This window comes from Zalophus californianus, chromosome X, assembly GCF_009762305.2.
Source record: "Zalophus californianus isolate mZalCal1 chromosome X, mZalCal1.pri.v2, whole genome shotgun sequence".
Taxonomy (NCBI): Eukaryota; Metazoa; Chordata; class Mammalia; order Carnivora; family Otariidae; genus Zalophus; species Zalophus californianus.
Window position 1 is genome coordinate 87684931 of NC_045612.1, and position 12822 is coordinate 87697752.

At 47.8% G+C, this 12822-nt stretch overlaps 2 protein-coding genes across 16 annotated transcripts in view; one reads left to right on the forward strand and one right to left on the reverse strand.

The window, feature by feature from the left end:
- The window catches only part of ZNF182 (zinc finger protein 182), a 45115-nt gene that overhangs the window by 4360 nt on the left and 27933 nt on the right, over positions 1-12822 (forward strand). For 7 of the 15 annotated variants that reach the window (XM_035725527.1, XM_035725528.1, XM_035725526.1 and 4 more), the window contains 5 exons: positions 978-1051; positions 2729-2816; positions 5078-5224; positions 5766-5926; positions 12610-12796. The gene's annotated coding sequence lies outside the window, so the exon portion shown is untranslated. Of the gene's footprint in view, positions 1-977; positions 1052-2728; positions 2849-5077; positions 5225-5765; positions 5927-8655; positions 12356-12410; positions 12797-12822 lie in introns of those variants that run through there. The other 8 variants (XM_035725518.1, XM_027607356.2, XM_035725520.1 and 5 more) reach the window with 7 other exon arrangements.
- LOC113930216 (sperm acrosome-associated protein 5-like) lies at positions 4107-7468 on the reverse strand. Its single transcript, XM_027607395.2, has 5 exons — positions 6632-7468; positions 6105-6256; positions 5531-5540; positions 4313-4391; positions 4107-4209 (listed from the first exon to the last, which is right to left on the reverse strand). The coding sequence occupies exons 1-5, from the start codon at positions 6879-6881 to the stop codon at positions 4107-4109; spliced, it is 594 nt and encodes a 197-aa protein (XP_027463196.1). The 5' UTR covers positions 6882-7468.

Sequence of the window (12822 nt, forward strand, 5' to 3'; positions counted from 1 at the left end):
CCGTGCTGAGCATTTCTACAATTTCTGGTTCAAAAGTTGGGCACGTTTTGAACCTTCACAGACCTTGCCAAATTGCCTTTTGAAAAGTTTGTGCAAGTTTGTACTCCTACTAATGAATGAAGATACCCTTCCTAATCCTTCTGTCATATTTTTATTTTATTTATTTTTGGTAGAAAGAGATGTTTCATTTATTTATTTATTTAAAAAATTCTCTTCATTCTTTTCTTTGTTTTCAATACTTTATTTTTAAAACTTTGTTTTCTTTTTTCTTATTTAGTTATTTGAGAGATCTTATTTATTTATTTGAGAGAGAGAGTGAGAAATAAACAGCATGAGAGAGAGAGAGAGAGAGCGCACCGGGGGGAGGGGCAGAGGGAGAGGGAGAAGCAGACTCCCCGCTGAGCCGGAGCCCAACGGGGGGCTCGATCCCAGGACCCTGAGATCTGACCTGAGCCGAAGGTAGACGCTTAACTGACTGTGCCACCCAGGCGTCACTTTTTTATTTTTTTCATCATGAGCTGTGTACTCTATAATCCCCATTCCCTACTTCCCCCATTCTCCCACTTCTCTCCCTTCTGGTGACCATCAGTTGGTTCTCTATTCTTAAGAGTCTGTTTCTTGGTTTGTTTCTCTTTTTTTTCCCTTTGTTCATTTGTTTTGTTTCTTAAATTCCACCTATGAATGAGATCACATAGTATTTGTCTTTCTCGGACTGCCTTAGTTCATTTAGCATAATACTCTAGCTCTATCTATAAATGAAAATACCCTTCCTAATCCTTTTGTCATATTTTTAATCCTTGCCATTTGATAGTTAAAATATCTCATTTCTTTTGTTCGTGTTTATTTAGTTAGCCACGAGGTTGAGTATCTTTTCATATTCTTTCCTCTTTTGGTGAATTGTTCTTTTACGTACATTGCTCTTTTTCATGTGGGTTCTTTTTTTTTTAATATATTATTTAATTTCTATTAAATTAAAGGTGGGGCTCGAACTCACAACCCTGAGAGCAACTGCCATGTTCTACTGACTGAATCAGCCAGGTGCCCCTTGCCTGTAGGTGCATAAATCCTTTTTTTGTTGTTGTTCTTATATCTTTGTCTTACTATTTTTTATGGAAATATTATGGGAATACTACTTAGATAAGAATTTGGGGGGTTGACATTTTGTTGAAGCATAGCATACAGAGAAAAGTGTATAATGTGTACACTTTCATGAATTACAAATTGGAAACGCCTGTGTAACCAGTACCTGAATCAAGAAACAGAAAGTGAGAAGTCACCCAGAAGCCTCCTTCATGCCACGTCCAATCACTATCCCCTGCCTCATGGGTAATGCTTTCTGATTTCTATAGGCATAGATTATTTTTGCCTGTTCTTGAATGTCACATGGATGGAATCTTACGTTATGCTTTTGTGTCTGGCTTCTTTCAGTTATCATAATGTTTTTGAGATCCATTCTTGTCATTTTATGTATCATTCGTTCTCTCCGTTACTGTGTACTATTCTGTTGTATAAATACATCACAGTTGTTTATTCATTCTGCGGCTGGTGGATGTCTCCATTTTGGCAATTTCAAATAATACGTCTATGGATATTCTTGTACATGTCTTGATGTGTGTGCATTTCCATTAGATATATACATAGGAGTGGGGTTGCTGGGTCCTAGGTTAGGTGTACGCTTAGTATTAATTAATAGATTCAGCTAAAATGTTTTCCATGGTGGCTGTACTATTTTATAGTTTACTCTCACCAGCAATATATGAGAGTTCCAGTTGCTCCACATCCTTGCCAACATTTGGATTTTTGGTCTTAATTTTAGCCATTCTGTTGGTATATAGTTATATATAACTATATATATAACTGGTGACTAAAGATGTTGAGCACCTTTTTTTTTTTAGATTTTTTATTTATTTGAGAGAGAGAGAGAGCACAAGCAGGGGGAGCGGCAGGCAGAGGGAGAGGGAGAAGCAGGCTCCCCGCTGAGCAGGGAGCCCGACATGGGGCTCGATCCCAGGACCTCGGGATCATGACCTGAGCCAAAAGCAGACACTTCACCGACTGAGCCACCCAGGCGCCCCTCGAGCACCCTTTCATATGTTTACTGGCCAATTGGATATCATCTTTTGTGAAGTATCTGTTCAAATCTTTTTCTGGTTTTTCTATGAGATTGCCTACATTTATCATCTTGATTTTGAGGAGTTCTTTAGTCCTTTGCTAGAGATAGCTATTGCAAATATCTCAGAGAAAACTTTTTGGAAATTATTAAACAGCCTCTCGCTGAAGAATAGTCCCTTCATCTTAAAATATATCACCATTTAAATTTCTATCAAACTGATTGAATAGAAGGATGCAATTACAGGGATCAGTGTCATTTGAGGATGTGGCTGTGGACTTCACCCAGGAGTGGAATCATCTGGAATCTTCTGAGAGGACACTTTACAGAGCTGTGATGCTAGAGAGCTATAGCCATTTGGTCTCTGTGGGTGAGCACAGCTTCCCTGAGTAATTCACAGTGTACCAGATAGGATGACTTTCCACCTCTGAAGTGTTTCAATACTTTGACCTCAGGTTCCAGGGATTCAAGATTCCTAATCCCTCTTAGACTGAATAAGGTGTTTGTATTTTCATCTCTCGTGTGAAATTTATACTTATTAAAATGTACCTTCCTAATTACCTCGAGGCTGTGAAACCCACACGGATGTGCCTAAATCATCTATCATTTCCATTACAGGGTATCCTGTTACCAAACCAGATGTGATCGCCTGTTTGAGAAGAGAGGACTCCAGATCATAGAGAAATTCCAAGTTCGAGTTACACAGGTAGAGAAGAAACGGACAGATGGAGATAATGAGTAAGGCCCCAGTGGGCGAGTGAGGGCTGGACGTCTTTAAAAGCTGAGAAATATCTTCCTCAAGGATATGACTTTTTTTTTTTTTTTTGCTAACTTCAAATTGTTAGTTTTGTGAGCTGTCTCGTGGTAATCTTGGAATGAAGTGGTATAAGGAACTGGACTACAATCTGCCTCATCCTTCTACTTATTCTCTTGGTCACCTCAGTTGTTTCCAGCCTTCCTTTTTTTTTTTTTTTTTTTTAAGAGAGCGAGAGAGCAAGAGAGAGCGAGCGCGCATGCGTGCACGAGCATGTCGGGGCGGGGCAGAGGGAAAGGGAGAGAATCCCAAGTAGGCTCCATGCTCAGTGTGGAGCCTGACATGGGGCTCGATCTCATGACCCTGAGATCATGACCTGAGCTGAAACCAAGAGTCGGATGCCTAATCGACTGAGCCATCCAGGCACCCCATTTTCAGCCTTCCTGAAAGGCTCTTCTGTTTGAGATCCAAATCCTGGGTCTACTACCTTTTCAAAATCCCTTTACCCTACTCACAGCTCTCTAAACCTATTTTCACCTGCTCTCTTCCATTTTAAGGTATTTTTCTTAATCAAAGTCACTGATATTTATCATTACTTTCTTGTTCCAATTTCTGTCAGAGCAATTTGTGCTTTCTTTCCCTCAAGCTCAGAGTATAGGAGACATGTAATTTGAATTTCTTTCTGACTGGTATCTAGACTTAAAATAAGTCAACCTTATCAGAGGTCTGCTTCTAACAAAAGGTATATTCACAGGGAATGGTTTATTATTCGTCTTTCTAGAAGTCTGCCAAGTTGACCAGCTGGAGAGGCACCAGAAAAACCAAAATAGACACCTGAGGCAAGCTACATCCATTAGAAAAATGTCACTAAGGAGTGAGGTCATGAAAATAATGGATTTGTAAACCGACTTCCTGAGAGCACATGGGTGGTTGGGTGGTTTCTGCATTACACACACTCTATATATAGGACTCCTATGGGAAAAGTGTTTTTTTTTTTTTAATTTTTTATTTAGGGACATCTGGGTTGCTCATGGGTTAAGCGTCTGGCTTCGGCTCAGGTCATGATCCCACGGTCCTGGAATCGAGTCCCATATTGGGCTCCTTGCTCAGCGGGGAGTCTGCTTCTGAAAAATGAAGAGAGTTAGGCATCAGAGGACTCCTGCATTGTTTATAGATACCATTCTTTATTAAACCCACAGAAGAAAGAAAAGAAAAGAAAATTTCTACTTCTGGGAAACTGAATCATGAATTACTAGTTTTCTTTGAGTTAGCTTTGGCATGCATATTGCATCCCTTGAGCCATTCAGATAAATCATGGCCAGAACAGTGCCGGGTCCATGAATCCCTGGGAAATGAAGGGAGAGAAGGAGGGTGAAGTGGACAGGCTGATAAGATGGTAGTGCCATTATCCCTGCTGCCCAAGGTCCAAGCTGCCCCTATGAACTTACCAAGAAGTCATGCCATTCTCTGAGGACACCGCCTGCCTGGCACACAAGATATCATCCAGAATATGGTGGCTGAGCAGGTCTACGGGGGGGAGGGAAGAAAGGGACATAGTGAGCTGGTGCACTGGGGACAGGGTGACAGTGTATGGTAGGCCCAGGGGTTCTGGATTCCTTGGAGCCTGAATAACTTCAACCACTACATTGACTGATTCTAGATGACCTTGATTCACTTGTCAGCTGGTTATGAATTACCTCAACCGCCATGTTGGCTGGTTCTGTAGAACCTTAATTCACGTTGACAGATCCTGGGTGATCTTTTTTTTTTTTTTAGGGGATTTTATTTATTTATTTGACAGAGACACAGTGAGAGAGGGAACACAAGCAGGGGGAGTGGGAGAGGGAGAAACAGGTTTCCCGCGGGGCAGGGAGCCCAATGTGGGGGTCAGTCCCAGGACCCTGGGATCATGACCTGAGCTGAAGGCAGACAACTAATGACTGAGCCACCCAGGTGCCCCCAGATCCTGGATGATCTTGATTTATTTTGCCTGGTTATGAATATCCTCAACCATCATACTGCCTGGTCCTAACAACCTCAAACTCTGTTGGCCAGTTCTGGATGACTTCAATTGTAATTTTGTGTGGTTATGGATGATCTCAACTGCAACAGCAGCTGGTCTGACATCACCTTAACCACCATGTCAGCTGGTTGGGAAGCTACTCAGCTGCAAGGTTGGTCAGTCTTGGTGACTTCAAACACTGTGTTGTCAGGTCTTGGATAACCTCAACTGCCGCTTTGGTTACAAATGACCTCAACCTCCATGCTGGTTAGTTCCATTCAACCTCAGTCATCATGGTGCCTGGTTCTAGATGATCCCAACTGCTCAACCAGGGCGACCTTCACTGCCATTCTGACAGGTAAATGATCTCAACTGCCATGTTGACCAGTCCTGGGCAACCTCAGTTGCCATTTTGACCAGTTACAAATAATTCCAGCCTCCATGTTGACCATTCAAGGACCTCAACTTCCATTATAGCTGATCCTGGACTACCTCAACTTCCATGTTGGCTCAAAGTGAACAACCTTAACCTTTATTTTAGCTAGTCTTGAGAAACCTTACTCTTCATGTTACCCTGTCCTAGACAGCTTCAGCCTCTGTGGTGGCTAGTCTTGGACAACCTCAACCTTCAAGCTGGCCAATCCTGGGTAACCTCTTCTGTTACTGTAGCAGGACTTGGACATCCTCAACCTCCATTTGGCGTGGACCCTAATAACCTCAGTCCCCATTTTGGTCTGTCTTGGACAACCTCAAGCACCATTTTGGCCAACCCCGAACAACTACCGCTATTAAATTTTGTCCTCAATACCACCACACCCTTGTCTGGAAAGTTCTCTCCTTTCTGCACAGACACTCCTTATTTCTGTTCCTATAGCCAGATAATGTGTTTCTTCCCTCAGGGCCTGAACAACCTCAACACCAAATCAGGACAATCTCCCCCTCCATTCCACATGGAGGTAAGTTTCCGGTTTTCTGAGTCCCCGAAAACTGCAGCCTCCATTCTCGGGGAGGTGTAGGACTTCTGAGCCCTCCTGACCTGGACCACATCTCAGCGTAGTCGGTAAGGGTACGGTATGGATGGTGTCTCTAACAGCCCAGGCAAATGTGCTCTTTTCCTTGTCATTTTTCTGCTTCTTACTGGAGGTTATGGCTTAGGCAACCTTGAACTCTGTGTGTTGGGCAGTGGGGCCAGGCAGGGAGGGCTTCGGGGTGTCTCCAGTGCTGCCTCACATCAACACTTGATGTGACAAGAGGTTCTGGGTGGGTGTAATACCATTGTTACACCACCAGGTGGAGCTCAGCTGGAAAATGCCGTATCCGGTGCTGCCGTCGTGATCGTGGTCCACGAAGACGGTGTCAGAGCCACTCTCATAGTGTGGCATGCACAGCCCTGGGGCAGGGAGGGGGTAGGCACAGCTAGGGGATGGTAGGATAAGGGGAGGGGACAGGGGTCGTTGTCATCCCAGCTGTGGAGGTGACGATCTTGGTTTGGTGGTGGTGTTGATGTTGGTGATTCTGGTGAGGTATGAGGGATGGCAGGGGTGATGGTATTCGTGATGACTTTGATGGTAGTGATGGTGTTGATGGTAGACATGGGGGTGATGGCTGTGAAGGCAATGATGGTAAGGACATTGGAGTCAGTCAGGGGATGGCCGAGAGGATCATGCCCTGGCCTAGGGAGGTGATAGATGAGGAAGGGGGCCTGGGTCTGAGTGTGGTGGGCAGCTCCGGGTGTGGGTGGGACTTGGGGCAGCTGGAGTCTCACAGTCTCCAACGCTGTAGCCCTTAAAGCCACTGAGGCCCGCCTTCTCCAGCTTCGTTGCCAGTTCACAGCGTTTATGGATCTTCGCATCCACAGTGGCGACCATCAGTGTGGCCAGAGTCACCGCCACAGTGACCCAGGTCTGCATTATAACACCCATAGGCCCTCCTGGCCAACTCTTTGCTCCGGACTCAAATGCCCTGTTCAGAACTAGGGGCATTCTGGACCTCTGGGCTCTATGAGCAAATACCATCTAATAGATTCTGAAACACAGAAGCCAGAGGGCTCACTGTCTTTCCAAGTGCCACCTCTGTTGGAGACGGACACACAAGGGAAAAGAAAGATACTGACCTGTACACAAAGATGGGAGGAGGCAAAACCAGGGAGAAACCCTGAGATGTCAGAAAGAGATGCAGGAAGAGAGGGGCTGGAGACACAGAGATAGGACTCAGGCCCTGGGCCTCACAGTCAGCCACATTCCCCCACTTTCCTTAACACGGTGCCACTCCACTGTTTTCAGTCACGCTCTACCACTTGGTTCCCTCCATTTCCACTCACTCTGCCCCTCGTCCCCTCCATTCCCCCCACTCTGCTCAGCAGCCAGCTCTGTTCACTACATTGTGCCTCCTCCCACACTCTGCACAATATGGCCACCGTGCCCTCGCCTTCTGCCCCTCGTTGCCTCCATTTACCCATTCTTGGCACCTCCTTCGCTTCACTTACTATGCACAGTTCCACCCTAATTTCCTGGAATCTGGCCCATGGTCACCCCATTCAATCACACTCTGCCCTCCGTTACATATTATACATGACACACGACACAGAGATGCGCCCCCTACTGCTGCTTCACCTCCGTTCTTATTCCAGCTTTTCATCCCCGTCCCCCCCCCCCCCCCCCCCCCCCCCCCCCCCCCCGCTTCACTTACACTGCCTCTGGGCCACTACCCTTCGTTCACGCTGGGCCTCATAGTGCCACAACTCCTTAACCCTCTCCTTACATGGCCCCAATTCTCTCATGTCGTATTCCTTCACCTCCATTCACTCTCAGACGCTTGTTTTCTACTTTTCCCCTCTGCTGCTTTTTTTTTTTTTAAGATTTTATTTATTTATTCATGAGAGACAGAGAGAGAGAGAGAGAGAGAGAGAGGCAGAGGGAGAAGAAGGCTCCCAAGGAGCAGGGAGCCCGATGCGGGACTCGATCCCAGGACCCTGGGATCATGACCTGAGCCGAAGGCAGACGCTTAACCATCTGAGCCACCCAGGCGCCCTCCCCTCCGCTTCTTGACACCGCATGAAGTGACTCCCATTCACCGTCACGTGGCCCACTCTTCAGCTTGCTTCGTGGACTCTGGGCCTCATTCTCTCTCTTGCGGCCCCTTCTTCACCTTTATTCTCTCCAGCGCTGCTCCCTTGTTTACCCCCGTGTTTGGGAGGACCCAAACCCTGGCGCAAGTTACCTGCAGATTCTCGTTCTCTGCTTGCTCAGCCCCATTCCTCACTTTCTCTTCATTGGCTCCATTTACTCTCACTCTGCCTCTCGTTCCTCGAAATGATCTCATTCATTGAAACTCATTTCCTGTGTAACCCCTGTTCCCGCTCACAACCCCCGTTCTGTGCCTGATCTCATGTCTAGTTTCCGTTCATTCAGTCACACTCTGCCTTGAATTCACTTGGCCCCATGTTCCCCCACTTTATTCACTTGGGGCCGTGTGACCTTCGTCTTTCCCTTTGGCTCACAATACCCACGGTGACTCACCTTCTTCTCTTTGCTTCTGTTCCCTCTCACTCTGCCCAACAGGCACACGCGGCAGCTCCTTCACCTGGGCTGCTTGATGCTGGGATCCCTGGACATGCCTGGAGTCCCGCATCCCCCCTATCTAATCCCAGTCTGCCCCTCATTCACCTCTAGCCACTCCATTTCTCTCTCAGAGTGTCGCCACTCGAACTCAACCTGATTCACATACTCACATTCTACCATGTGTACGTCTTCAGTCCCTCTTCTGTCCCTTGTACTCCCCATTCTTCCCTCCATGCCCCACATTACCTCCATTCGCTCCCACGCTCCCCCTAAATTCACCTCTCTCACTCTTAACATGCCCCATGAACCATCGTTTATTCGCACTCTGGTCCTTAGTGCTCAAAACAACTTGCACTCTCCTGCTTTATCAACTCCATTCATGTTCACCGCCTTGAATTGCTCCACTCACTCAGTCTGCTTCCACTTTCACTTTTGGTCACTTTAGCCCGTGCCTCATTTTCCCATCATTTACTCAGTCTCATCCATAATCTCCAATTAATTCAAAATCGAATGCATGGTCATTCCCTCGTGTGGCTCCACACTGCCCCCTTTGACTCCACTCTGTTCATTCACCTCCTTCCCATCACCCTCTGTCTCTGCTTGCCCCCATTCACTCCCAGTCTGCCCTTCATTCACCATTATTCACCCCTGCCCATCCCATATGTCTCCCATTTAGTGACACTCGCATTGGCCAAGACAGTAAATCTGACATATTATTCAGGATTCATATACCAGTGATGGTATATACTACAAATACCAGAATGGAAGTGGATTCCTCTCTTGGAAGCAGGTAGTTCAGGGCTATCATGCTACCTTCAAGGTCACCAGAGAAGTGGCTCGTGTGCTTTTGCTCTGACAAACTCACCTGCTGCCTTATGGTCCCAAATCACTGCTCACAATTGGCCACACCTCTATAGTTTTGATGAAATGTATCTTTTATTTTAAAGTAAGTTCACTGCTCACAATTGGCCACACTTCTATAGTTTTGATGAAATGTATCTTTTATTTTAAAGTAAGTTCTCCACGCAGTGTGGGGCTTGAACTGGCCCTAAGATCAAGAGTCACATGCTCTACCAACTGGGCTAGCCAGATACCCCTTGATGAAATGTATCTTTTTTTTTTAAAGATTTTATTTATTTATTTGAGAGAGAGAGAGAGAGAGAATGAGAGACAGAGAGCACGAGAGGGAAGAGGGTCCGAGGGAGAAGCAGACTCCCCGCCGAGCAGGGAGCCCGATGCGGGACTCGATCCCGGGACTCCGGGATCGTGACCTGAGCCGAAGGCAGTCACTTAACCGACTGAGCCACCCAGGCGCCCGATGAAATGTATCTTAAGAATGATTGTGGTGATGACTCAGTGGTGAGGTGGGGGACCTCTGGGTGGGAGTGTCACATCGTAGAGACTCTGTGGTGGTACCCGCTACGGTCAGCCTCCCATAGCCCTTTACCTAGCTACCTGCGGCTTAGACCGTTGTATGAGATTGCACCTGCAGGGACTGATGGCAGAGGATGCCCAAGACCTAGTGGGAGTCCTTGCTCCTCAGCGCAGAAAAGCTGGCCTCACAGAGCTTCTGGATGTGCACTGTGAACCCTGGGACAGTTTTTGAGGGGCTGTATCACTGGCTCAGGGACATTTCTGGAGCTGGCAATCACTTTACCCCAACACCCACCAACCCTAAAGGATTCTTTCTATACACGGTGTGTGTGTGTGTGTGTGTGTGTGTGTGTACACAAGGTGGTGGGGGAACGATGTTTGTTAAGATGGAAGAGGCCAGGTGTGTGTGTGTGTGTGTGTGTGTGTGTGTGTACACACAAGGTGGTGGGGGAACGATGTTTGTTAAGATGGAAGAGGCCAGGTGTGTGTGTGTGTGTGTGTGTGTGTGTGTGTGTGTACACACAAGGTGGTGGGGGAACGATGTTTGTTAAGATGGAAGAGGCCAGGCTGGGATGAGCCCTACAGGTCCAGCCCTTCCTATTTCCCACCTTCTAATGCATTCAGAGAGAACGGACATGTTTTGTACCCAAGAAGTGCTTATCCTTCAGGGAGCAAGAGATAGGAGCTATTCCTCTGTTTTTGCTCTGTCTTTGCTTTGTCTGCCCAGAAGCTCCATCTAGATTTCTGGTAAAAACATTCCTTGGCTAGTTTTAATGGTTCTGGGATGAGGACCCACAGATACTTTCTGGAAGTCCTGCGGGATAGTGAATAAACAAAAGAAGAATATTATTGGGTAGAAGTAAAGGATCCAACCTTGGGAAACTGTGTGACCTTGGGCAAGTTACTTAGTCCCTCTGGGACTCAGTTTCCTCCTCTGACAAGTGGAGGCCATGGGACTGTTCACAGATAGTGGGGACTGAGTGAGGCAGGTCATATCATGTGCTTCAGACGGTGTGTGGCACACAGGAGATACTGAGCTAGGTCTGAGCCCCCATTATCACTTGCTGGGCCTGTTGGCAGAAGCCACACTGTTTTTCACCTGCTTTCGCCCTTGCCCTCTGTTGTGGTTCTCCAAAGCAGCCTGCGGGTTATCTTTGAATTTTTTTCCTTTTTATTAACAAAAGCTTAATACATACAGATGCCTAATTTTATTTAAATAATAATACTAAAACATGTAGCACTTGCTATGTGCCGAGCATTGTTCTAAGTCTTTACAATTATCAGTTCATTTGTCATCCTCCCTATTTTATAGATGAGGAAACAGCAGAGAGAAGAGTTCTGCCCTAGTTACAAAACTCGTAGGTGGGGGTTTGAAACCAGGTTGTCTCCATCATGTTTGTTTGGTTCTGCCTTCTTCCTTGCTATATTTCCAATGTCTAGAATACTGTCTGTCATACAGGAGATGCTTAAGCAAATCCCTGTGAAGCTCATGTTCTAGTGGGTGCAAGACTCGCAATAAACAAGAATGCGAGATTGCTTCTGATGGGTCTTTAAAAAATCTTATCCCTCTTATGGCTTCCCATTCTGTCTAGAGTGAAGCATGAGCTCTGTTCCTGGCAGAGGCGGCCCTACGGCATCTGGCCCCCCACCCACTTCTCCCTCCCTCACACCTCCTACGCTCCCAAACACACTGCCAGCTTCCATTCCTCCAACGCGCCGAATTGGGTCCCACTTCCGGGCCTTTGCAACAGCCGTGCGCTCCACCAGTTTGCTTCGGCTATTTGTGTGGCCGGCTCCTTTCGGTCAGCAAAATGGTCACCTCCGACGAAAGGATTTCGTTTCTGCCCAGCCAGAGAAAGCAACCCGTCAGCCACTGCTTAACACATTCCCTTCACCCCGGGGTGTGTGCGTCCTAGGTCCCCGTTTATTTTTATCCTTCAGCTTGTTTGTATGCCGTGCTTCAAAAAACTCCCAGCTCTAGCCACTGGATGGAGCCAGTGTGACCTTTCCCTACCTCTCCGCCTTTGTGCACGCTGGGCGACTCGGCCACGCATCCCGTCTTCCTATTCAATTACACCTGTAAACCCGACGCTGCCCTTCGGGTTCAAGACCCCAAATTCCGGCCTGCCAGAACTTTCCTCAATTGGGCAGTTCCCCTCCCCGCCCTAAGCAAAATGCTTTTCGAGGTCTCGGGAATGACGGTGTCCGCTGAACAAAGTAAACACCTGCTCCACACGGCGGCCCTCGAGGTGTAGAGCCCTGGTGGGCGCGGCCATCTCAAAGCAGGGACCGCGCGGGCGCGGCCATCTTTCTTCCGCGCAGGCGCCGCGGCCCCGCCGCGTTCGCGTGGGGCCGGTGGGAGGGGGGCGGGAGGGGGCCCGGTGTTGACTATTGGCGGACGCGGGCTCAAAGCCCCCACTGAGCGTGCGCACACCCAGCTGCTGCAGCCCTCTGGGCTGCGGAGCCCGAGTTGGTCCCGAAGCGGAAGTGCTTCTTAGGGCCAGTTCTTGTACTGGTCTCCTCTGCAGTGAGCAGAAAAATCTATTGTCGAGAGGGTGAGAGAGAGAGAGAGAGAGAGGGAGAGAGGGAGAGGGGTTGAGAGGGCGAGTGCTAGAGGTGGTGGGTTGAGTGATGGGGAGTTCTGGGGGGAACGAATGAAGGGGGATGGGGGCGGTCATTGATGTGGGGAATTGTGGGGTGAGTGATGGGAGATCGAATGAAGGTCTCTGGGCACGATGGTGGACAAAGTTATGGGACTAGTCGGGGTTGAGTGGGGCTTGTTAAACGTTGACTTCTACACATTTTCCAGCACAGTGACCTGCGCTAAGGGTTCATACGCACTCCTCAGGTCCCTCCTTAGGCGCTCCCCACCTCTCCCTGTGCCCCTCTCTCCTTGCTCACGCCCCAACGTAGGGGCCTGGTGTGAATGCTCCAGCCGAAGTGAATCTGCACCCGAAGGCTTCCTTCTGGCTCCTGGGCAAGCCGGCCCCAGTGAGGTGAGGAGAAGGAAGAGGCACCTGAG